The 27,981-nt window shown below is 40.7% G+C and overlaps 1 protein-coding gene across 2 annotated transcripts in view; it reads left to right on the top strand.

Moving 5' to 3' along the window:
* Positions 1-27,981, top strand: part of KLHL14 (kelch like family member 14) — a 181,123-nt gene that overhangs the window by 79,017 nt on the left and 74,125 nt on the right. For both annotated transcript variants that reach the window (XM_056521797.1, XM_056521796.1), the window contains exon 3: positions 26,506-26,627. In XM_056521797.1, coding sequence (XP_056377772.1) covers positions 26,506-26,627 — 122 coding nt within the window. The remainder of the gene's footprint in view (positions 1-26,505; positions 26,628-27,981) is intronic.

Genomic DNA, 27,981 nt, shown 5'->3' with positions numbered 1-27,981 from the left:
AAAGTTTTCTGTATTTTATTTATTTTTTCTTGTCTCTGGAGAAATCAACCTTAACTTGCTGGACATGTTTCCAGATGTAGGAAAGCAATATGCTAGTAGCTAGCTGCTGGGTTATAGAAATGTTCTATGGCCAAACTACAAAATAATATGCGCTAGAATAACTTCAAACAAGGGATTAGTATGCACTGTCTTATATTTCTTCCTATCATAGCTTTTCATTGCTTCCCATGGGAGAGACGTCTGTTTTTGTATTTTGCTGCTAATGATGGTAAATATGCAGATAAGAACCTGTAGTGTAGTATTGCTCTTTTTTGTGAATTTTCTACAGCAGTGGTCTTCAACCTGCGGACCTCCGGATGTTGCAAAACAACAACTCCCAGCATGCCCGGACAGCCGTTGGCTGTCCGGGCATGCTGGGAGTTGTAGTTTTGCAACATCCGGAGGTCCGCAGGTTGAAGACCACTGGTCTACAGTATACAAACAGGAATAAAGTATGTAGGAAGGCTTAAAGGAGAACTCCGGAATATAAAAATTGTTGCCCATACTGCCGGCAGTAAAAAAATAAAGATATACATACCTTCCTCCGCTCCCCGGGGGCCTCCGGTAACCGGCTCCGGTCTCCGCGGCAATCCACTTCCTGGTTGCTGGTGGTCGGATGAATCATACTGCGCTCAGCCAATTACCAGCCGCAGCGAAGTAAGACTTGGCCGGCGATAGGCTGAGCAGCAGTGTGAGAACACTTCAGGACACCAAATTCTTCACTACACCGGCACCTGCGGCCGGGGCCGAAAAGCGAAGTCAGACTTGGCCGGCGATAGGCTGAGCGGCAGTGTGAAAATGCTTCAGTCACACTGCCGCTCAGCCTATCGCCTGCCGAGTCAGGACTTCACTGCGGCCGGTGATTGGCTGAGCGCAGTATGACTCTCTGACAACCGGCAACCAGGAAGAGGATCGTGGCGGAGGCCGGAGCCAGTTACCGGAGGCCCCGGGGGAGCGGAGGAAGGTATGTACATCTTTCTTTTTTTTACTGCCGGCACTATGGGGGCCAATTTTTATGTTCTGGAGTTCTCCATTAAGAAAGAAGTAGTGAAATACAAATGTATAAAATTGGTGTAAGTATGACCCCCAGCACTCTCTTACACAGGATCCTCTGCTTATCATACTAATAGGTCTATTTGTGTCTAGCGAGTTGAGTCAAATTGAAATGTAAACATTTTGTGTATTTGAGTCAAATTATTTCCATCTTGTTAAATGATGGACCTTACAACAATATTTGTAAATACTCCCTCAATGTCTCTGAGGAGGGACAAAACATGGCGTTGTCATGAGAGTCCAGCAGTCGTGCGGGCTCATGGCCTGGGCCTATAATGTATAAGATGATAATCTATTACTAAGCAGCTGAAAATACATTCTTAACACACACTAAGAAGCCTTTTACATTTTATTTATGGTATTCTCCTTTAATAGACCTAGTTGTAGGATTAATAGCAAATGAATTACTTTGATAGATCTGGTGATTAATATACAAATGAACACAGGGTACTAAATCGTCTAAAAAGACCCATAAACAGCAGCTTGTTTACAGGTGCATGGTAACAGTTTACAGGCAGCAACACAAGATTTGTTTTCGGATCTTAATGGGGGAATCTATTAAACACTGTGCAGCAATTTTCTGGTGTGAAAAAGTTACACATTTTGGCACTGTTTCGTGAAAAAAGCTGGCTTAGATTTTAGTCATAAGGCTCACAGACAGCCAGACATGCACCAGTGTTAACAGGCATGTCCTTCATATATTACATTTGGCACATCTCTGTCTGGTGATTTAATACTGGCATTTGAAGAGGAAGTCGGGATCTGTCCCAGTAATCCCAACACCATGTAGATGGCAATGCATCATGTGGCATAATCCTCCTAAATCTATGGACTAATTCCATTGTATGCTTTTGTCTAGTGGTGGCAATGGTTATGGGAATGTTTCCTCAGCACACGTTAGGCATCTTAGAACCAAAGGAGCACTGTTCACATGCCAAAGGCCGCCCAAGGATCGTTGGTGGTTGTGCATTTTCTTTATGACATTGTCAGTGTCTAATGTCTACTTTCAGTATGACCATGAACTGGAATATAACAATATTTGGTAACAGTCCTCATTTTTCCTGTAAAACAGTTCACAAAGGGGGTGGGATTACTGTAAGCTCTCTCCCAAAAGTAGTTGTTTTTGGGACAAAACATGAACATATTCTATGTGGAGCTTTTTTTTTGTCTCCAATTACCCTACAAAGCCACCCGTTTTCAATGCAAAAATTCTCTTGGATGTAGTAGAATAGAAGAATTATATCATCAATGCGCAGGGGCTGCAACTTTCCGATACTTTCATGTGAACATGAGTCTACAGAAAGTTTCCAACAGCTTGTTGAATCAACATCACAAACAGGGCTAAGCAAGTTCTACACAATATTATGATGGCATACAGGAACGGATACTTCGTCTCACCCCCACGGCCTATCCGCGACCCGGACTCAATGAACAACAGGGAGAAAGTGCAAGATGGTCCAGCGCAGGTCTTGTCCAGCAAGTAGATTTATTGCTTAAAAGCCAAAGACAGAAGACATAAAGTAACGCGTTTCAGTTGCGTTAGCTGCACCCTTATTGGTACATAGCAAAATGTGGACAATGCGCCTTAAAATGGGGGAAACATGTGACCTCCACAGGTGGGATAATAACCCATGTGAATTTTTGGAAGCACATGTTAACCCTTCACATGTTAAAATCACCATGAATACCAAATAGAAAATAGGCATATATACACACCAGTAAAAATGACTTAACATAAGAAGCTCAACATATGGTACAGAAAAAACTCCTATTACAATTCAAGTAAATATTTATGGAGTAAAAACATGTGTACCAAAGTTAGAAAAAAGCATGTTTTTTCCGCTATATTAAAGAGCGTTGTCCACATTTTGTTATGTACGACTAAGGGTGCAACTAACACCTGAAACGCGTTACTTTATCTCTCCTGTCTTTGGCTTTTAAACAATAAATCTACTTGTTGCACGAAATCTGCGCTGAACCATCTTGCACTTTCTCCCAATATTATGATGGTATACATATTAAAATGTTCACAGAATCTTTATATGATACAAATTTTGAAGTATAGTTCCTAAGTATATAGCCAAGAGTGAGAGTCAATAGGAGGCACTCCCTTCCATGACAACTGGAAATGATTTACCTGCATGAGAAGACCTATGTAACTATATTACTAAAAATAGAATATGTCTAATTTTCTATATAGGAACAGTATGCCAGTACTATAGGGTAGTATAAAATGGTGCATAGCTGAAGGAGAGATAGGGCCAATGTCTCACAGTAATGTCCCAAATACAGGAACTCAGCAGCCCTAAAAGAAACTATATTCCTCTAAATGTGAACATGTTGGCTTCAAATAATCTCTTGAGGTATCAGAACAATGATAGAAAATGGATGGAAAAAAAAAAGGGGTTCTCCGGTACATCTTATCCCCTATCCCGCCGCTGGGGACCCCCGGGATCATGCACGCGGCACCCCGTTTGTAATCAGTCCCCGGAGCTTGTTCGCTCCGGGTCTGATTACGGACGACCACAAGGCCGGCGGCGTGTGACGTCACGCTCTAACGACAGCTATCGCGTGCGACGACAGCTATCACGCCCCCTCCCGTAGGCTTGCATTGAGGGGCGGAGCGTGACGTCACACGCCGCTGGCCTTGCGGTCGTCCGTAATCAGACCCGGAGCGAACATGCTCCGGGGACTGATTACAAACGGTGTGCCGCGTGCATGATCCCGGGGGTCCCCAGCTGCGGAACTCCCGCGATCAGGCATCTTATCCCCTATCCTTTGGATAGGGGATAAGATGTCTAAGCACTGGAGAACCCCTTTAACTGCTTCTGTATTTGGTATAGTGGCTACTCATGTTTCCAACTCCTGGTAAAAACAGTGTCACCGCCTTTAGATGATGTTCACCCAACTACTTCACTTCATAGCAAACACACATGAAGCCTACATAAAAGACTGATCACTGGGTCCATCTAATCCGCCCCTATGTTTCCTTTTTATCTATATCTTAGGGTAGATACATGTTTATCCCAGATATGCTTAACCCCTTAGAGACCTGCCTATTTTGGCCGTAACTTTTGATTTTTCCATTGTTGAAACCAAACAAGGACTTGTTTTTCTAGGACATATTGGGGTTTATTTGCTAAGAGCATAGTGTAGTTTTCTTTGTGGGTTTTGATTTCCGACGTTTTTTTCCCCAAGGTATTTACTAAGGTTTCCCTACATTTTGCACTTTTCCCTACGTTTTGCTTTTTTTTTTTTTTTTTTTTTACAACTGTTCTGATCTGTAGGGTTTTCCTCAGCTCAAATCCACCAAATTTTCTGTGGAAACCTTAGTAAATATGTTGGGATTTTTCAAAACTGTCGGGAATACGCCCCTTTTGCCGGGAACACGCCCACTTTCGCACATGACCACGCCTCTTTTCTGTTTTTTCTTGTAAAATGGAGGGTTTTTTTTTTCTGGTCGCAAATTGTGTCACATGGAACGTGGGACACAATTTGGAGCGCAAAACCCAACAAAAGAGTCGGGATCACATTAGTAAATAAACGCCATTGTGTTTTTAATGGCAAACACTTTTTACTAACCTTTTTTAGGGGAATAGAGAAATAGCTGATTCCCCCATCATTTTTTGGGTTTTGTTTTTATGACGTTCAGCATGAAGTATAAATAACATGAAACTTAACCCCTTAGGGACTCAGCCCAACTTCACCTTAACCCCTTAAGGACCAAGGACGTACAGGTACGTCCTTGGTCCTGCTCTCCTGATATAACGCGGGGTTACACAGTAACCCCGCATCATATCATGGCGGGCCCGGCATCATAGTGAAGCCGGGACCCGTCTCTATTAACCCTTTAGCCGCGCGCTGAGAGCTGAGCCGCGCGGCTAAAAGCGAAAGTTGCCGGCTAGCTCAGTGGGCTGTTCGGGATAGCCGCGGCGAAATTGCGGCATCCCGAACAGCTTACAGGACAGCGGGAGGGCCCCTACCTGCCGCCCTCACTGTCAGATCGCCGAATGACTGCTCAGTGCCTGAGATCCAGGCATGAGCAGTTATGCGGCAGTATCGTCGATCACTGGTTTCTTATGAGAAACCAGTGATCAATGATGAAGATCAGTATGTGCAGTGTTATAGGTCCCTATGGGAGCTATAACACTGCAAAAAAAAGTGAAAAAAAAAGTGAATGAATATCATTTAACTCCTCCCCTATTAAAAGTTTGAATCACCCCCCTTTTCCAATAAAAAAAAAACACAGTGTAAATAAAAATAAACATATATGGTATCACCGCGTGCGGAAATGTCCGAATTATAAAAATATATCATTAATTAAACCGCTCGGTCAATGGCGTGCGCGCAAAAAAATAGTGCAAAGTCCAAAATAGTGCATTTTTGGTCACTTTTTATATAATTTAAAAATGAATAAAAAGCGATCAATAAGTCCTATCAATGCAAAAATTGTACCGTTAAAAACTTCAGATCACAGCGCAAAAAATTAGCCCTCATACCGCCCCATACACGGAAAAATAAAAAAGTTATAGGGGTCAGAAGATGACGATTTTAAACGTATTAATTTTCCTGCATGTAGTTATGATTTTTTCCAGAAGTCTGACAAAATCAAACCTATATAAGTAGGGTATCATTTTAATCGTATGGACTTACAGAATAAAGGTGTAATTTTTACCGAAAAATGTACTACGTAGAAACGGAAGCCCCCAAAAGTTACAAAACGGCGTTTTTTTTTCAATTTTGTCACACAATGATTTTTTTTTCCGTTTCACCGTAGATTTTTGGGCAAAATGACTGACGTCATTACAAAGTAGAATTGGTGGCGCAAAAAATAAGCCATCATATGGATTTTTAGGTGCAAAATTGAAAGAGTTATGATTTTTAAAGGCAAGGAGCAAAAAACGAAAATGCAAAAACGGAAAAAACCCCGGTCCTTAAGGGGTTAAAGGGGTACGCTACTGGAAAACATTTTCTTTTAAATCAACTGATGCCAGAAAGTTAAACAGATTTGTAAATTACTTCTATTAAAAAATCCCTATCCTTCCAGTACTTATCAGCTGCTGTATAATACACAGGAAGTCCTTTTTTTATTTTTTTATTTCCATACTGCCTGACCACAGTGCTCTCTGCTGATATGTCTGTCCATGTCAGGAACTGTTCAGAGCAAGAGAGGATTGCTATGGGGATTTAGCTCCTATTCTGGACAGTTCCTAAAATGGACAGAGGTGTCAGCAGAGAGCACTGTGGTCAGGCAGAAAGGAAATTCAAAAAGAAAAAACTTCCTACAGCAGCTGATTAGTACTAGAAGGATTGGGAATTTTTAACAGAAGTAATTAATAAATCTGTTTAACTTTCTGGCACCAGTTTAATTAAATGAAAATGTTTTCCAGTGGAGTACCCCTTTAAGGACTCACCCCTTTTTTGCAATTCTGACCCACTGTCATTTTATGCATTAATAACTCTGGGATGCTTTTACTTTTTATTCTGATTCCAAGAGTGTTTTTTCTTGACATATTCTACTTCATGTTAGTGGTACTTGCATCATTTCTTGGTGAAAAATATGAGAATTTGATGAAAAATTTGAAAATTTTGCATTTTTTTTTACTTTGAAACTCTCTGCTAATAAGGAAAATGGACATCCCAAATAAATTATATATTGATTCATATATACAATATGTCTACTTTATGTTGGCATCATAAAGTTGACATGTTTTAACTTTTTTAAGACATTAGAGTGCTTCAGAGTATTGCAGCAATTTTCCTTCTCTTCTGAGCATTGTAGTGCGCCCGCAGAGCACTTTTCATCCACATATGGGGTATTTCCATACTCAGAAGAAATGGGGTTACACATTTTGGGGCCTTTTTTTCCTATTTTCCCTTGTGAAAATGAAAAATTTAGGGTAACACCAGCATTTTAGTGAATTTTTTTTTTCATTTTCCCATCTAATTCTAATGAAAATTTGTGGGGTGTTAAGGCTCACTATACACCTTGTTACATTCCATGAGGTGTGTAGTTTCCAAAATGGGGTCACATGTCAGTATTTATTTTTTTGCATTTATGTCAGAACCGCTGTAAAATCAGCCACCCCTGTACAAATCACCAATTTAGGCCTCAAATGTACATAGTGCACTCTCACTCCTGAGCCATGTTGTGCCCCCACAGAGCATTTTATGTCTGCATATGGGGTATTTCCGTACTCAGGAGAAATTGCGTTACAAATTTTGGGGGTCTTTTTTTCCTTTTATCTATTGTGAAAATGAAAAGTATGGGGCAACACCAGCATGATACTGTAAAAAAAAAAAAAAAAAAGTTTTACACTAACAGGCTGGTGTAGACCCCAACTTTTCCTTTTCATAAGGGGTAAAAGGAGAAAAAGCCCCCCAAAATTTGTAACACAATTACTCCCGAGTACGGAAATACCCCATATGTGGCCCTAAACTGTTTCTTTGAAATACGGGGCTCTGAAGTGAGAGAGCGCCATGCGCATTTGAGGCCTGAGTTAGGGATTTGCATAGGGGTGGACTCGGATGCAAGCATTACAATTGCCTCCGCTACCAAAAATATTCTACACCAGTGATTCCCAAACAGAATGCCTTCAGCTGTTGCTAAACTCCCAGAATCCCTGGACAGTCAGGGGCTGTCCGGCAATGCTGAGAGTTGCTGTTTTGCAAAGCTGGAAGCTCCGTTTTGGAAACGCTGCCATACGAGACATTTTTCATTTTTATTGGTGGGGGGGGGGGGGGAACAGTGTACGGGTGTGTGTATATGTAGTGTTTTACCCTTTATTTTGTGTAGTGTAGTGTTTTTAGGGTACATTCACATGGGTGGGGGTTTACGGTGAATTTCCCGCTAGGAGTTTGAGCTGCAGCGGAAAATTTGCTGCAGCTCAAACTTGAAGCAGGAAACTCACTGTAAACCCCTGCCTGTGTGAATGTACCCTGTGCTATGTGGGCATACTGGGAGTTGAAGTTTTGCAAGATCTAGGTGCCACAGTTTAGACACCACTGCACAGTGATCTCCAAACTGTAGCCCTCCAGCTGTTGCAAAACTACAAATCCCAGCATGCCCAAACAGCAAACAGCTGTCTGGGCATGCTGGGTGTTGTAGTTTTGCAACCTCTGGAGGGCTACAGTTTAGAGACCACTGTATAGTGGTCTCCAAACTGTGGCCCTCCAGATGTTGCTAGGCAACAACTCATCTACTGGCTTCCGTCAGCAGGCTCGCCGCCACCAAAACGCAGAGGAGGATCGCCGCTAGCTGCCGATCGTCACCTGCTGCCGGTAAAGGACCTCTGCCACTGCTCACAGTACAGTTTCCCCGCTCTCCCCGAATTACCATGGGTGGGCAGAGCAGGGGAACCGAATCTGGGACATCATGTCTCGCTCCATCCAACAACAGAGACTGTCCAATAGTTGGCGGATGTTTTAGTCCAGGTCTGGGAGGACATCCCTCAGGAGACCATCCGCCACCTCATCAGGAGCATGCCCAGCCATTGTAGGGAGGTCATACGGGCACGTGGAGGCCACACACACTACTGAGCCTCATTTTGACTTGTTTTAAGGACATTACATCAAAGTTGGATCAGCCTGTAGTGTGGTTTTCCATTTTGATTTTGAGTGTGACTCCATATCCAGACCTCCATGGGTTGATAAATTTTATTTCCGTTGATAATTTTTGTGTGATTTTGTTGTCGGCACATTCAACTATGTAAGACGTAAGTATTTCATATGATTTGTTCATTCTTTCTGATCTAGTATGTGTTATCTTAGTGTTCTCCTTATTTTTTTTTAGCAGTGTATATATATATATATATATATATATATATATATATATATATAATGTTTCACTGCTGTGGTGTAAGCACAATGGAAATTCTGTCATTTTTCCATTTTTTGTTTTGTTATGCAGTTCAAAACATTGCTTTATGTCATCATTTTTGCCAGGGGTTGTATAACTTTATACTTGATGTTTATGTCAACTTTATATAATAGAACAGGCAGACACCAACTGGTGAGCTCACTGTAAAAGCAAACATGATAAACGTGGTTTGGAAATTCTGATGAACTACATTGTAGACACAAGCAAAATAACAATTGAATGTGCTTTAAGCTATGAGACATTGCTTTCCTGCTATTTTCTTGATCTATAGCACCTATTTTCTTGCTGTACAAAACAAAATCTACTGTATTTTTATGTACAGATTGAGGAGAAATCTTAGGGTATAACTTTATGGCTTTTATTTATCAAGTGCTGAGACTATTTTGCAGGCAGGCAGGCAGGGTGACTACTATCTACCACGTCAGAAAGGATTCTCTAATGGCATTTACCAGCACACTTTGGTGTCCAGCAAAACCACTAGGTACAGATAGCTCTGACATGGTAAATCCTCGTATGCAAAAGTATTCATCCTTTCTATGATTCCCCATGTGCTTCTGCTCTTTATTACCCACACATGCTATTGGTGGATTGGAGAAATGAAAGTTATGTTTCCTGTAGCCATCTTGTACTTGGGGCAGAATGGAATTAGTTCAGCATTATAAAAAAAAAATATATATCACACATTAAATCCTTCTTAGGGTCTATTCACACGTACAATATTCTGCGCATATTTGATGTGCAGGATTTTATGCTGTGTTCAATCATTTAGTTTACATTGAAATCTGCAGCACAAAATCATGCGCATCAAATCTGCGTACATGTGAACATACCCTAAAGGGGTACTCCACTGGCCAGCATTCGGAAGATTTAGTTCCGAACTCTGCACGCGCGTTGTGGGGGTTGGCCGCACCCCCTCCCATAGACTTGCATTGAAGGGACAGGGTGTGACATCACAAGGGGGCACGGCCGACCCCCGCAGCGCACGCACAGCGTTCGGAACTAAATGTCCCGAATGCTGGCCAGTGGAGTACCCTTTTAAAGCATAACATGAATATTGCATTTGTTTTGGAAAACTAGTTCACTTTACTGCCATCAGCATCTTACACATCATCTATACCCATAGAGTCATCCTAATACAGTCCCCAACTTTTACACAGTCTAATTTTAAATAAAAAAGTTGTTTTTGAGCCACAATAAATGGAAACAGCCTATTTCAGATATGACCATGTCACATGACACTTACCTTAGTTACTCTAGTGACCTTAGTCTTTTTACATTAGCACCATTATTGTGTCATTCTAGGTTTCATAGTGATGGTACTGGAGAGCCATATACAGGTGGTCGATAAAGTCACTGGTGTGGGAACTTTTATTTTGTGCTGTTATGCATAATCCGAATACTGTATATATTGTATGAAATGAAAAAATATGGCTGTAACAAAATGCAGACCATCCTTGACAGCAACATTACTTAAGAAAAATGTTTGCCGTATGCATCTTTGCTCATGGGTGTATTAATAAATGTTCCTGTACCACTAGTTATCACCTATAGGAATTCTCTAAAGATTGGAATTGTTACAGTATGTTTAATTCATCTATTCACATCTAAAGAACATTACAACCAGTACTTCCGTCTATGTGCATGCATCACTCGCCATTAGCAGTACGTTTCGTCTTCATCCGTGCTCAATTTCAAAACATAGGGCAACCATGACCACTTATTCTTCATGACCACCACCATTAGCTTTTGAATTGTACTGTAAAATAACCATTGATTTCCAGTAGACTATGGTGCCTTTATGATCTCCTATACAGTAGTTATAAGTTTACTGGTAGTCTTCCAGTACAGTATCTATTGTGTATTTACAGTACATATATATATATATATATATATATATATATATATATATATATATACACTGCTCAAAAAACACTAAGATAAAACATCCTATATCTGAATGAATGAACTAATCGTATGAAACACTTATATATACATATATATTACATATATACATAGTTGAATGTGCTGACAACAAAATCACACAAAAACTATCAATGGAAATCAAATTTATCAACCCATGGAGGTCTGGATATGGAGTCACACTCAAAATCACAGTGGAAAACCACACTAAAGGCTGATCCAACTTTGATGTAATGTCCTTAAAACAAGTCAAAATGAGGCTCAGTAGTGTGTGTGGCCTCCACGTGCCCGTATGACCTCCCTACAACGCCTGGGCATGCTCCTGATGAGGACATGCTCCTGGACAGTCTCTGGTGCAATTTGGCGTAGGTGGATGAAGCGAGACATGATGTCCCAGATGTGCTCAATCGGATTCAGGTCTGGGGAACGGACAGGCCAGTCCATAGCATCAATGCCTTCCTCTTGCAGGAACAGCTGACACACTCCAGCCATATGAGGTCTAGCATGGTCTTGCATTAGGAGGAACCCAGGGCCAACCGCACCAGCATATGGTCTCACAAGGGGTCTGAGGATCTCATCTCAGTACCTAATGGCAGTCAGTCTACCTCTGGCAAACACATGGATGGTTGTGCGGCCCCATAAAAGAAATGCCACCCCACACCATTACTGATCCACGGCCAAACCGGTCATGCTGGAGGATGTTGCAGGCAGCAGAACGTTTTCGTATGACAATGGTGTTGGGCTGAGATATGTTAGCAAGTAAGAATCTGAGTGACTCCGGAAAGGGCCAAATTACGATGACTAGATGACTGGGTCAGAAGATCTCCAAAATGACAGGTTGTTTGGGATATTTCTGGTATGTGGTGGTTAGTAGTGTTGCTCGTGAATATTCGCAATGCGAATTTTATTCGCGAATATCGCATATTCGCGAATATTCGCGAATATAGCACTATATATTTGTAATTACGAATATTCTTTTTTTTTTTTTTTCACAGTACACATCACAGTGATCACCCCTCTCTGCTTCCAGCTTGTGTGGTGTAAAGAAGGCTCTAATACTACTGTGTGAGACAGTAGTATTACACAGTAGTATTCGCACATGCGAATTTTCGCTTATGCTAATTTTTGTATATGTTAATTTTCGCATACACGAATTTTCACATAGGCGAAAATAAAACGAGAATATTACGAATATGCGAATATTCACGAATATATGACGAATATTCGTCCATATATTCGCGAATATTCGCGAATTCGAATATGGCCTATGCCGCTCAACACTAGTGGTTAGTATTTACCAAAAGTGGTTATCGGAATGGTTTGAGCCATATGATAAAGAGTTCAGGGTGTTGGCCTCTGAATCTGATTGAGTATCTGTCGGATGTGCTGGAAAAACAAGTCTTATCCATGCCCCCACCTCGCAACTTATCGCACTTATAGGATCTGCTGATAATGTCTTGGTGCCAGATACCAGAGGAGACCTTCAAAGTCCATCATGATCTGATGGTTCATATGAAAAATTATTTTAAAAAAAATATGCCTTGTTAGCCTCTGATTTTTAATGTGAAGTTTAGAATATGTGTCCCTAGTATTGTAAGGCTACAAGGTCTACCTTGTAAGATAAATAGGTTGATTTATCACATAAAAAGGTCCTCTCCCCCAACATGTATCCCTTATAAAGTCCCCCCCCCCCCCGGCCGCCGCCAAGAAGTCCCCTGGACAGGGACTTCCACTTACCAGCACCGGTTACTCAGCATTGCTCCGACTGTGGCCCTCCCCTGACTGCTTGAATGACGTCTCGCATCACCGCTTTGCTCTGTCTGCTTAGGTAGAGGAGCAGTGACGCGAGCCATCATTCAAGCCATCAGGGCAGGGCCACGGCTGGAGCAATGTGGAGCATTGGGTGCTGGTAACTAGAAATCCCTGCCCAGGGGACTACTTGCCGGGCGGCAGGGGGGGGGGGGGGGGACTTTACAACTTAATATCTTCACCATCCCTGGGGGCACAAATGTCCCCCGCGGATGGTGAGGATAATGATTTTAGCATATAGAATGCATTGCCAGGTGTTATATATGCTAAAATCTGCTGATTGGTTCCTCTTCAGGGATTGTCTGGTTGTCTGCCCCAGAACCTCTTTTATAGGCCTTGCTGGGTATGTTTAGTTACTTGGGCTGCCTAAAGTAGACATTGGATGGCACAGACCTGCCCTGGTCTCAATGCTCATCCATGTTCATGGTAAACAAGCATTAGCATTGTGGTTCCCATACTGCAATAACTGCAGCAAGACTCCCCAAGGCCAACTTCTGGCAAGCGGATCTGCAGTGTGAGGCGAGACAACCCCCCCCCCCCCCCCCCCTTAAAATGACAAGTACCGTGTTTCTCCGAAAATAAGACCGGGGTAATTTCAGGGTATTTATGTACATTGAACAACATGTCGGTTCCACGGTATTTAACAGTATTTACACCCCCCATTATCATCATGTGATGGGCGCAGCTCTGCCTCCCAACATCCCCCCCCCCCCCGCGACCCAGCCCAGCGCTGCACCCCACATCGGGGGACTAATCGTATGTCACCCACGAGCGCAGCTTCTCTCCCCCCCCCGCCAAATAATTATCATCCGCTGCGCTGTACTTTGTATTCCTGTGCCCGGGCTGCAAATATTAAAAAACAAACTTTAACTTACCTTCGTCCTCCGTTCCCCCGTTTCTAAGGAACCGGCCTCATGGTCCCTCCGCTGTTCTTGCTGCTTCCTGGTGTTAGGACGTCACAGAGCCTTCAGCCTATCACCGGCCGCAGCGATGTCCCGCCTCTGCCGATGATAGGCTGAGCCAACTGTCATGTAAGAAGCCGGCCTGCTTCTTACATCACAGTGGGCTCAGGACCGCAGCGAGAACAGCGGAGGACAGTGCAATGGGGGAACGGAGGACAAAGGTAAGTAAAAGTTTGTTTTTTAATATTTGCAGCCCGGGCATTGTCTAGGTCAGTGGCCTTCAACCTGCGGACCTCCAGATGTTGCAAACATTTGCAACATCTGGAGGTCCGCAGGTTGGAGACCACTGGTCTAGGTCTTATTTTCGGGGTATTGCATAATCCAGCTAGGGCTTATTTTCGGGGTAGGGTGTATTTTCGGGGAAACTGTATTCTCAACACGACTGTGCCTACATTGTCCTAATCTGTCCTTATTCCGGTGGATTTATTTATTTTTTTTAAATAAACTGGCACCAGAAAGTTAAACAGATTTGTAAATTACTTCTATTAAACAATCTTAATCCTTCCAGCTGCTGTATGCTCCAGAGGAAGTTCTTTTATTTTTCATTTTCTTTTCTGTCTGACTACAGTTACAGTGCTCTCTGCTGACACCTCTGTCCATGTTAGGTACTGTCATGAGCAGGAGAGGTTTGCTATGGGTTTTTGCTCCTACTCTGGACAGTTCCTGACATGGACAGAGGTGTCAGCAGAGAGCACTGTGGTCAGACAGAAAAGAACAACTCAACTTCCTCTGTAGCATACAGCAGCTGATAAGTACTGGAAGGGTTAAGATTTTTTTTTAATAGAAGTAATTTACAAATCTGTTTAACTTTCTGTCACAAGTTGACTTAAAAAAAATAACAATAATAATTGTTTTCCACCGGAGTACCCCTTTAACAATTGAAACAGATGTAGACATTCTTATATAAAATGAATTTTCATGGGATACCAAATCTCATTTTCTAGCAAAATCTAAAAAAAAGTTGCAGGAGTAACAATAAAAAAGAAAAGACATGCTTAGTTATAAATATGTCACACCTAATAAGCAATATTTTCTGCACTGTTTTACTGACACTTTAGCCAATTTATTACTGCATTATTAAAAGTCCGATGCTCCCTCCAGTAAGGAACAGCATAAATATCAGTATAAATCTGACACCTTACTAACAGAGTAATAGAACACATGTTCCATGCCAATGATTTTGAGGTTGTGAACCTCTTACCATAAAGCCATGAAGATTTTTTTTCCTTAAGCATGCTGCCTATAATAGGTATTTTTAATACAGCACAGTGGGAAGGAACACAGACTGCCATCAAAAAAATTTATATATATTTTTAAATTTTTGTTATGATGCTTATTGGGTGATGACGGAAGTGGAAGAACAAAGACTTCATTCACAATGTCATTACAAGGCTATGCTTGTAGGCTATGCTCACACACTGGGAAACGTCTGGAAAAAAAGACCACTAGCAAAAAACTGATAAAAACTTCACCATGTGACTAAACCAATGCTATGGAGGAGTCATGGACATTCCAAAAATCAAGAAAAATCAAGTAAAAATCTGTATAACAACATTCTCTTCAGTCTGGGAAATGTAATATTTTAATAAACAAACATAATGCACATAGTGATGCCACAGTTCACATACAATATATTCCTCTCACCAACCGCCAGAACACACACTGATAAAAAATAAATGTTGGCAGAATTTTAGAAAAATTTGTGCACCGACAGCAGGTTTTGCATAGACTTTCATACTGAACATTATGACATTAAAAGTACGGCAATTTTTCTATTCCGCAACCATATTTTGAATGTTATTTTATGGTGTGTGAATCCAGCCTCATAGTGATGTCACAGTACTGGGATGATGTACACAGTTCTGTAACAGTTGAAAGATATTGCACACAGTGATTTCACAGTGCAGGGATAATGTACATGATGATGTCACAGTTCTTACTTAATGCACACAGTGATGTTATAGTGATTTCACAGTGCAGGGATAATGTACATGATGATGATGTCACAGTACTTACTTAATGCACACAGTGATGTTATAGTGATTTCACAGTGCAGGGATAATGTACATGATAATGATGTCACAGTACTTAATGCACACAGTGATGTTATAGTGATTTCTCAGTGCAGGGATAATGTACATGATGATGATGTCACAGTACTTACTCAAAGCACACAGTGATGTTATAGTGATTTCACAGTGCAGGGATAATGTACATGATGATGATGTCACAGTACTTACTTAATGCACACAGTGATGTTATAGTGATTTCACAGTGCAGGGATAATGTACATGATGATGATGTCACAGTACTTACTTAATGCACACAGTGATGTTATAGTGATTTCACAGTGCAGGGATAATGTACATGATGATGATGTCACAGTACTTACTTAATGCACACAGTGATGTTATAGTGATTTCATAGTGCAGGGATAATGTACATGATGATGAAGTCACAGTACTTACTTAATGCACACAGTGATGTTATAGTGATTTCATAGTGCAGGGATAATGTACATGATGATGATGTCACAGTACTTACTTAATGCACACAGCGATGTTATAGTGATTTCACAGTGCAGGGATAATGTACATGATGATGATGTCACAGTACTTACTTAATGCACACAGTGATGTTATAGTGATTTCACAGTGCAGGGATAATGTACATGATGATGATGATGTCACAGTACTTACTTAATGCACACAGTGATGTTATAGTGATTTCACAGTGCAGGGATAATGTACATGATGATGATGTCACAGTACTTACTTAATGCACACAGTGATGTTATAGTGATTTCACAGTGCAGGGATAATGTACATGATGATGTCACAGTACTTACTTAATGCACACAGTTATGTTATAGTGATTTCACAGTGCAGGGATAATGTGCGTGATGATGTTACAGTACTTACTTAATGCACACAGTGATGTTATAGTGATTTCACAGTGCAGGGATAATGTACATGATGATGATGTCACAGTACTTACTTAATGCACACAGTGATGTTATAGTGATTTCACAGTGCAGGGATAATGTACATGATGATGATGTCACAGTACTTACTTAATGCACACAGTGATGTTATAGTGATTTCACAGTGCAGGGATAATGTACATGATGATGTCACAGTACTTACTTAATGCACACAGTTATGTTATAGTGATTTCACAGTGCAGGGATAATGTGCGTGATGATGTTACAGTACTTACTTAATGCACACAGTGATGTTATAGTGATTTCACAGTGCAGGGATAATGTACATGATGATGATGTCACAGTACTTACTTAATGCACACAGTGATGTTATAGTGATTTCACAGTGCAGGGATAATGTACATGATGATGATGTCACAGTACTTAGTTAATGCACACAATGATGTTATAGTACAAAGACAATGCATATATATTTGTATACTGTGTTCTCCAGGGTGCTATAACTCCCCAAAAAGTTCCTTGCTCCTACCTTCAAAATGAGTCCAAAATTTTTTCTACATTAAGCTGTGTCCCCCTTGTAGTAGTGTAGCAGTGCTACTATTGTGCCATGACCAGTGTCCCCATACAGAAAGTGTTCTTTTTCTTGTGTGGTGGCCCAGTACAGAAGTGGCCCTTCTGTAACCTGTTTGGTCCTTTCAGGTGGACTCAGACCCAGTCCCCCTGCCCCACACTCCTCAGGACTATGGTCACACTGTGGTTCATATAATTGGTTAATGTGTTGTATTTAAGTGAATATGTCTTTAAGTCCTGTTGTTAAGTAACCAGGGAAGGTGTCAGTGACCAGGTGACTTGTGGGTGACCTTTGGGAGTCCTCCAAATTGCTCCCTTATATACCAGGGAGGAGCGAGCTAGTTCAGTCTAGAGTTCTGTTCTTAGGTGCAGTATAGTCAAGACCTGAGAGAGTCTGGTGTCCTAAGGGAGACCAAGGCCTAACCACGCAGCCACGGTTCCATCAACCGTGTACACCTTCAGGTGAAAGTCAAAGCCTGGTAAGCAACTACAGGAGAGAAGTCTAGTCAGTCATAGTGAAGTCTATCAAGCCTGCTAAAGTTAGCGTGTGATTGCATAATTAAGTCCAAATCCACTACAAGTCCCAGCGAGCCTACAAGTCTCCTAAAGTCATTGGTCATCTCCTTGGGCCTAACTGAGCTGTAAAGACTATAACACCTGTCTGCCTCAGTAAAGCTGCCATTGTTCTGTAACCTTGCATTGGAGTGATTACTGTATTTGCCCTGTGCCTGGCCCAGGAACCAGCGGCCATACCTCTGGTGGTGGAGAGGATAACCACGCCCTGGCGTCATGAACACAAGGGGTTAATACCATCTGCCCCTAGGGTAATAACATCTGCCCTTTCATCGCACCCTCACCATACTTGCTTTGCACAGTATTGGAGGCTTTATACTGCAATACTGCCTCCTACTTAGTAATGCTGCTCCTTTTGTGTGAACACATAACACAGGGGTGATGCCCCTGATAGAAATGATGCCTTCTTATATCCCCCAAAAATCAGGGATGACCCCTTAGCGTACCCCCATGCACTTAAATTCCTTCTTAGTTCCCCCACGCAGTACAGTGTGCTCTGTGTATAGACTTCCACAGCAGTGATGCCCCCTTAGGGACTGGTCACACAGAAATGGTGCCCAATAAAATAATACAATTAAAGTGGTTGTCCAACGATTAAACCTTTTTTCTACTGGCTAGTTAACATATATTGGTAAATAAAGTTTATTTATTTATTTTACTACCGTTATGGGGTGTTTTATGCTTTTTTTATGTAAACTGTCTGCTCTGTTGTCTTGATCACCCCAACTTACTGTCTGGTGTACATCCTGTAATGGACTTCCTGTTCCTGTGTACACTCAACTCTATCTCCCTTACCAATACAGCTTCTTAACAATGACCCCTCCCACATAGTGGAAGGGAGACAGTCTTGGCTAAATTCCCAGCAAGAATGTACACAGGAACAGGATGTCCATATACCTCAGACAGGAAGTTGGGCAAATGAAGATTATAGAGCAGATAGTTTTTATAAAAAGCAAAAGGGAAAGCATAAAAGACCACAGGAAGGTAGTTAATTAATGTTACTGATATAAGTTCATTTATAAGACAGTAGGCTTCATCTTCAGGCAACTTTTTTAATACTTATTTAGCCTTGCTCCCATGATGATTGGACCAAATTATTTTTCAGGCCTTCACCAGCTTCTTATGTTATCTGTGGCTCTGTACAGATGGCAGTGATGGCCTCATTGCCCCACATCAGCCTGTAATGGCACCCTGTCCTTGCTGGCTACAGGCCAACCTAGGGGGGCAACTTACAAGTCTCTTGGATGGGTGCAATGCAGTGATGTCATGATGCCTGCCAGCATCGATTGGTCAGCAGCATGGATTACAGAGTGAATAGAGGAGCAGGGTACTGAAGGCTTCCTGGTACATTGCATTCAACTCTATCTGCATCCTAAATACACAGATACAGTTAAGATTGGGGCATCTGGCAAGATTTCCAGGACTTTCCCGCATGACTTGGGATGGTGGATGATATGATTATATTACAGTATAGACCAGTGGTATTCAACATGCGGACCTCCAGATGTTGCAAAACTACAACTCCCAGCATGCCCGGACAGCCATTGGCTGTCCGGGCATGCTGGGAATTGTAGTTTTGCAACATCTGGAGGTCCGCAGGTTGAAGACCACTGGTATAGACAGTGTGCACAGAGTGATGTCATTACACAGTTAGAGTGCACAGTGATGTCACAGCATAGGATAAATACACACAGCGATGCAACAGTATTGGAATAATGTATTTAGTGATATTCAAGGACAGAAAACATAAAAAATGTAATGTTTCTAATGCTTCTATTGGGCTGCATTTCATTTTCTAAGCTCCCTTTTATTGTCTACAGTAATGACTAACTGCACCTTATAGTCATCCTACTTCCATGCTAGGCTATGCTTGTTCACCATGTAGTTATTATGCCTATAGAGGCTGCCGCAATCCTCTCCTATAGTGCTGATGCATTTGTTTCCTTAAAGGGGTATTCCAGGAAAAAAAGCTTTTTTATATATATCAACTGGCTTCAGAAAGTTAAACAGATTTGTAAATTACTTCTATTAAAAAATCTTGGTTTGCTATGAGGATTTGCTTCTAAACTGGGCGTTTCCAGACACAGGTGTCATCAGAGAGGATTTAGACAGAAAAGAACAACCTTAACTTCAGAAGTTCATAAGTACTGAAAGGATTAAGATTTTTTAATAGAAGTAATTTAAAAATCTGTTTAACTTTCTGGAGCCAGTTGATATATATAAAAAAGTTTTTTCCTGAAATACCCCTTTAAGGAAACAACCTTAAGTTCATAAGTACTGAAAGGATTAAGATTTTTTCATAGAAGTAATTTACAAATCTGTTTAACTTTCTGGAGCCAGTTGAGATATATATATATATATATATATATATATATATATATATATATATATATATATAAAGTTTTTTCCAGGAATACCCCTTTAAATGTATATTCTTCTCAAGTATATTTAATTTATGCACAATCTATTCCTACTGGGACTATGTTTAAATTGTGCCAGTAATGAAAGACAAGGGTAAAAACTACCTGCATGTTTAATGTGATAACTAAAGCGTACCTGTCAACCAGTGTATAACATCGCAAAACAAATTCTACCAATAAATGTGCATAGATAGACAACCATTTTTATGTTACTTTTTTTTAAATCTATTTTTCTTTCACATTTCGTTTTGGCCAAACAGTTTGTATCTGGTGCCTGTTGCAGGACAGAAAAATCTGGCCTAGCTCACATCATGCATTGTATTAAAGGGGTACTCCACTGGCCAGCGTTCGGAAGTAAATGTTCCGAACGCTGTTTTCGCTCTGCGGGGGCCGGCCACGGCCGTCGTGACATCACAGCCACGCCCCTCAATGCAAGTCTATGGGAGGTGGCGTGACCATGACGTCATGAGGGACGTGGCCGGGCCCTGTGAAAACAGCGTTCGGAACATTTACTTCCGAGCGCTGGCCAGTGGAGTACCCCTTTAATGAATAGGATGTACATTGCAAAGATAAATAATACTGTGCACCTGTATTAGAATCCGCAATGTATCCCCTATATGTCTCTCTTGTTCCTTTCACCAACTTCAGCCTTAGGAACCAAATAAGTATAAACTGCTCCACACTTATCTAGCAGAATATATTTATTAGGGAAGGTCTCAACACCTCCAATTTCATGGTAAACCAATGTTATTTTTTTTTTTTTAACACAACACCTTCCAAAACTTTTTTTTAATAAACAACACATTCTAAATTTGTCACATAATTAGTTTTTATGTATTTACATTGTAATATTGTAACTTAGTCCAATATAATAAAAAATAAAAGGTGCTCTATTGTGATTATGTGATACAGTCACCAAGGGCCACTTTTCCCCTGAGACAGTTTTGATACATGAGGCCCATTGAGTTTAATGTACTGTTATACTGTCATAACATGAGTCACTGGAGACTGGACACAAAGTTGACAACAGACGCTCACAATTTGTTCTATGTACAAGCAAAGAAAAAATACTTTACCATGTACGTGAGAAGGTATTGCTTATCTATTTCATGGCTTGTCTCTAGTCAGATTGAGTCCAGGAAGCGATCAGCGTCAGCTCTGTAGTATACAGCCGCTAATAAGTACTGGAAGGATTAAGATTTTTTAATAGAAGTAATTTACAAATATGTTTAACTTTCTGGCACCAGTTGATTTAAAAAGAAAAAGAAAATACCTTTTTAATGCTGACCGTGTGGAAAAATCGACATATGACTTCTCTTCCTGCAAAGTACCATATCTGCTATTAAAACCGATAGGAAATGATCTTTTAATATAACCCTGCATGGATTTTGATGTGGGATTTGAGGCTATTTTCATGTCAAAATCCTGGTGTTTTTTTCCTGTGTGATCAAGGTCTTCAGAGACATATAAAGTGAACTAAAAGGAATGCTGTCATTCTTAAAAGAAGATCAATACTGCAGTTGGCCTGTCTAAAGAATAAAACAGTTATCTCCCATATGCATTAAGAACATTTTACACAATTTTCACAATTTTCTTATTTTCTGCTTACTAAGAAGTGTTTGTGTAAGCTGCAGATTTATAGTCACATTAATAAGATATTATAGGGAACATGTTTTGTTTTATTTTTACTATATTCTTGAAACACCCCATGTCTGACCTCACTATAGGGAACATGAGCATTAAGTTCTTTAAGGGAACCTGTCACATTGAAAATGCAGTCCAATCTGCAGGCAACATGTTATAGCTTAGGAGGAGCTGAGCAGATTGATGTATAGGTTTTTGGGTAAAGTTCCAAAATAACTTGTCATTTCTTCATGTAAACCTCTGCTTTTTCTGGGTTAAAGGGGAACTCCAGTGGAAAAGTTATTCTTATTGTTTTTTAAATGAACTGATCCCAGAAAGTTAAACAGATTTGTAAATTACTTCTATTAAAAACGTATACACAGATAGCTGTCAATCACTGAGCAGGACCACCCACGTGACTAGTTAAATGGGTACTCCGGTGGAAAACATATATTTTTTTTAAATCAACTGGTGCCAGAAAGTTAAACAGATTTTTAAATTACTTCTATTAAAAAATCTTTACCCTTCCAGTACTTTTTTGCAGCTGCATGCTACAGAGGAAATTCTTTTATGTTTTGAATTTCGTTTTTGTCTTGTCCACGGTGCTCTCTGCTGACACCTCTGTCTGTGTCAGGAACTGTCCAGAGCAGCATAGGTTTGCAGTGGGCATTTTCTCCTGATCTGGACAGTTCCTGATACGGGCATCAGGTGTCAGCAGAGAGCACTGTGTTCGTGACAGAAAATAAATCCAAAAAGAAAAGAATTTCCTCTGTAGCATGCAGCTGCTAAAAAGTACTGCAAGGGTAAAGATTTTTTAATAGAAGTAATTTACAAATCTGTTTCATATTCGTAAATTACTTTTATTAAAAAATCTTAATCCTTCCAGTACTTATTAGCAGCTGTATACTAGAGAGGAAATTCTTTTCTTTTTGGATTTCTTTTCTGTCACAACCACAGTGCTCTCTGCTGACACCTCTGTCCATTTTAGGAACGGTCCAGATCAGCATATGTTTGCAATGGGGATTTTCTCCTACTCTGGAGAGTTCCTGATACGGGCATCAGGTGTCAGCAGAAAGCACTGTGGTTGTGACAGAAAATAAATTCAAAAAGAAAAGAATTTCCTCTGTATTATGCAGCTGCTAAAAAGTACTGCAAGGGTAAAGATTTTTTAATGGAAGTAATTTACAAATCTGTTTAACTTTCTGGCACCAGTTGATTTAAAAAAAAAAATATGTTTTCCACCGGAGTACCTCTTTAAGTAGTCACGTGGGTGGTCCTGCTGATTGACAGCTATCTGTGTATAAGTGTGCATATAGTGAATCACTGAGTAGGACTTCCCACTTTACTACTTAAAGGGGTACTCCTGTGTAAAACTTTTTTTTAAATCAACTGGTGCAAGAAAGTTAAACAGATTTGTAAATTACTTGTATTAAAAAATATTAATCCTTCCAGTACTTATTAGCTGCTGAATACTACAGAGGAACTGGTTTTCTTTTTGGAACACAGAGCTCTTTGCTGACATCATGACCACAGTGCTCTCTGCTGACATATCTGTCCATTTTAGGAACTGTCCAGAGCAGCATATGTTTGCTATGGGGATTTTCCCCTATTCTGGACAGTTCCTAAAATGGACAGAGGTGTCAGCAGAGAGCACTGTGGTCATGATGTCAGCAGAGAGCTCTGTGTTCCAAACAGAAAACCATTTCCTCTGTAGTATTCAGCAGATAATACGTACAGGAAGGATTAAGATTTTTTAATAGAACTAATTTACAAATCTGTTTAACTTTCTGGCACCAGTTGCTAAAAAAAAAATAATAAAGTTTTCCACTGGAGTACCCCTTTAACCCCTTAACGACGCAGGACGTAAATGTACATCCTAGTGAGCTGGTACTTAACGCACCAGTACGTCCTAAGCATAACCAGGAGCATCGGAGCGATGCCCGGATCATGCGCAGCAAGTCCGGGCTGCTGATCGCAGCCAGGGACCCGCCGGTAATGGCAAACATCCGCGATCCCGCGGATGTCTGCCATTAACCCCTCAGATGCCGTGATCAATACAGATCACGGCATCTGCAGCATTGTGGTCACTAAAATGGATGATCGGATCGCCCGCAGCACTGCCGCGGCGATCCGATCATCCAGCACGGCAGACGGAGGTCCCCTCACCTGCCTCCGCTGCCTTCCAGGGGTCTTCTGCTCTGATCTGCCTTTCCGCAGACCAGAGCAGAAGATGACCGATAACACTGATCAGTGCTATGTCCTATACATAGCACTGAACAGTATTAGCAATCGAATGATTGCTATATATAGTCTCCTATGGGGACTATTAAAGTGTAAAAATAAAAGTAAAAAATAAAGTTAAAAAAATTAGAAAAACCCCCACCCCCAATAAAAACTTAAATTGTCCCATTTTCCCTATTTCACCCCCAAAAAGTGTTAAAAAAATATGTTGTATACATATTTGGTATGACCGCATGTGTAAATATCTGAACTTTTAACATAAAATGTTAATGATCCCGTACGGTGAACGGCATGAACGTAAAAAAAAAAGTCCAAAATAGCTGCTTTTTTAATAACATTTTATTCCCAAAAAATGTTATAAAAAATGGATTCAAAGTTTTATATAAGCAAATATAGTATCAATAAAAAGTACAGATCACGGAGCAAAAAATGAGCCCTCATACCACCGCTTATACGGAAAAATGAAAAAGTTATAGGTCTTCAAAATAAGGGGATTTTAAACGTACTACTTTGGTTAAAAAGTTTGAGATTTTATCATTGGTATCATTTTAATCGTATTGACCCAAAGAATAAAGAACACGTCATTTTTACCGTAAACTGTACAGCGTGAAAACGAAACCTTCCAAAATTAGCAAAATTGCGGTTTTCTTTTTAATTTCCCCACACAAATAGTATTTTATTGGTTGCGCCATACATTTTATGGTAAAGTGAGTGATGGCATTACAATGGACAACTGGTCACGCAAAAAACAAGCCCTCATACTAGTCTGTGGATGAAAATATAAAAGAGTTATGATTTTTTGAAGTCGAGGATGAAAAAAACAAAAACGTAAAAATAAAATTGTCTGAGTCCTTAAGGCCCAAATGGTCTGAGTCCATAAAGGGTTAACCTACAATGAGCTGAAATTTACTGGAAATGACACTACCGTAAATCTTTTTCCACAATACTATATATCAATCTGCTCAGCTCCTCCTGCTCTATGACATGGTATCTTCAGATTTGACTGCATCTTCAATGTGACAGGTTCCCTTTAAAAAACAATGCCTAAACTCACAAAAGGCCCAATTATAACTGGAAATAGAAATAGAGATATAAATAGATAGATGGAGGGAAAACAATTGTCCACCAAAGAAAAAAAAGAGATAGTTTTCACTGTGCATAAAATCTAGGTTTCTGAATTTTGGCAAGATCATGGAGGATATTGGGGGAGATTCATCAAAAGCTTTGCTAAGGAAAATTGCCCAGTTGCCCATAGCAACCAATCAGATCGCTTCTTTCATTTTGCAGAGGCCTTGTTAAAAAATGAAAGAAGCGATCTGATTGGTTGCTATGGGCAACTCAGCAACTTTTCCTCTGGACAGGTTTTGATAAATCTCCCCCATTATTCTAAAATGTTGCCTTATAGGTGGTTATTATAAAACCTAGGTCGTATCAATGCATAGACCGGAGTTTTCCAACCAGGGTACCTCCAGCTGTTGCAAAACTACAACTCCCAGCGTGCCCGGACAGCCGTTGGCTGTCCGGGCATGCTGGGAGTTGTAATTTTGCAACAGCTGGGGGCACCTCGGTTGGGAAACAGTGGCATAGACTCTCAATTACCAGGCACTGTTGAACCTTGATGCTTAAAGGGCATATTGGAAATCACGAGCATGGTTGAAAATAGAGAATTTCCTGCACTCAGTGGGTGGGTAGTCACACTGTTATATAGTCGCCCCCAAGGGAAGATGGCAGAACAAAATAGCAGAAGGATGGAATTAGAGTGACTTTAGCACAGATGAGAGGGTTTCTGATGCTGGATCAGTGGAAATCACTGGCAGGGCCCCACTCCAGGGAGGCTTACAGTTATATGACACATTCACCAGTCAGTGTTTTAGCCACTAGTGCATAGGAGTGGGGGCAAAAAGATCTTAAATGTAAGAAGCCAATATGTGGCCTGTAATGTACAAGGTGGGGCCGTGCGGTGAGGGTATCTGCTATTCCATCCTTCTGTCCCTGCAGCTAATTACTCTGGAGGAACCTGTATATTCTAAGTGTTCTCAGAGCTCTGTCTCCCACTATAACCTTTACCATTTTTCAAGGTTCTGTAGGTGTAAAACGACTTATAATAACGATCTGACTAATATGATTTTTGATGTGTAACTTTAATGCCTAACCTTATCACAACTGCAGGGCATTTCATGAGTGCTCAGCTGTAAAGAGCCATGATTTATAGGGATAACAGGAGAAAAAAAGATGTAATTCTGAAAGGAACCTTAAACAAATCGCATGAGAGGAGCTTTTTTTTTTTTTCCTTTTGACTAGTAAGGGATGTTCGGTTGTTTTATGAGCACCATCCCGCTCAGGCCTCCCCTCCAACTTATTGTGGCATGATTATGGGTAGATGCAAGATCCATTAAAGCAGATTACACCTGGATGCCTGCATGCTTGAAATATGACACGCTTCATTTTTCTTCTCTTCTGTTTGGGGTGAAGAATTCGATCCAACAAGAGGATGTTGTTATTAGTTGGAGGACTGCCTCCTGGACCAGACAGACTGCCCAGCAACCTGGTTCAATACTATGACGATGAAAAGAAGACCTGGAAGATACTTACAAGTAAGTTATTTAGCATCTAGTACGTATACAAATAGAGGAGAACACACATTGTCCGCAGATATCAAATCACATATAGAAACAAAAGAGTCCGGCACTGCTGCCAATACCAAACAACCACTCGACAGGTAGACACCAGCTGCTTTCAGTGGATACCAAGCGGGGGGGGTGCACTCACAATGATGTAGAATCAAATTACGAACAGCCAAAGTAGTGGAAGGATGTACTCACCGGATAGACTTGCTTGAAGGAATATTTATTCACAGATAGCATACAGACTTACAGCGGGTAGAATCAGGGGAGCAGCCTCACAGCGACAGACTGTTTCCTGCACTTGGGCGCAGGAAACAGTCTGTCGCTGTGAGGCTGCTCCCCTGATTCTACCCGCTGTACGTTTGTATGCTATCTGTGAATAAATAATCCTTTAAGCAAGTCTATCTGGTGAGTGCATCCTTCCACTACTTTGGCTATTCGTCATTGTCCGTAGATACATTGTTTTTGTATTAAAGATAGAAGAGTTAAAATAATGCAGAAGGTTTACCTACAGTAATATATATATAGACTGGAACATTGTAATAATCTGTATACTTGAAATGCTGTCCTTCTGAATATATTAACAGGTTTTTTTCCATTAATGTCACTGTATGAAAGCTGTTTTTTTTTCATCAACACAATTTTAGGGCATTTATAGCTTATTGATCAGTGTTTAATATTTTTGGCAGGGGTAATGCACAATACCAGTAAATCTTCTATTGCATGTGGAGTTTTATTCGCTGTTTACCATGGAGTAAAAGTAACAAGTTAGCTTTATTCCACCGGTTTAAGTACTAATATGGTGCACAAAATAAATATGTTTTAGGGTACATTCACATCGCGCTGCATCGTATCCACAAGCCCACTGTTTACACAAAAGTATGTGACTTTTGTTTGATTTACGGCTTCTTACCAAGTGGGCAGGACTTAGTGTAAAGGGACACAGTCTGCCGCTCCTACTGAATTTACTACAAGAGAGCTGGCCTAAGTTGTAGCTGAAATCTAAGTGGTAGATCTATTAGAAGGTGTGCGCCTCCGAATAAATCTGCCAAATCTAACGGCACTGGGATTTTTACAGAAGGTTGGTGTGTGAAACACTGGTCTTAGTAAGACCCCCCCCCCCCCCCCCCACACACACACACACAAACACTTTGATTGTGGAAACCTGATTTCAATAATACGTAATATTCTGGTGATACATTCCATTTAATTACAAACATATATTAATTTACAGGTTTTGAATGGAGATAGGTTTGCGTCGTGTATGTTGAGGTGTGTGCAAAATGCTGTATATTTACTGCATATGCAATGACATATACAGTAG

Source organism: Hyla sarda, chromosome 5 (assembly GCF_029499605.1).
Source record: "Hyla sarda isolate aHylSar1 chromosome 5, aHylSar1.hap1, whole genome shotgun sequence".
In the NCBI taxonomy this organism is placed as follows: Eukaryota; Metazoa; Chordata; class Amphibia; order Anura; family Hylidae; genus Hyla; species Hyla sarda.
Note: the sequence above shows the minus strand (reverse complement) of the source record. Positions and strands in the feature narration are given on the sequence as shown.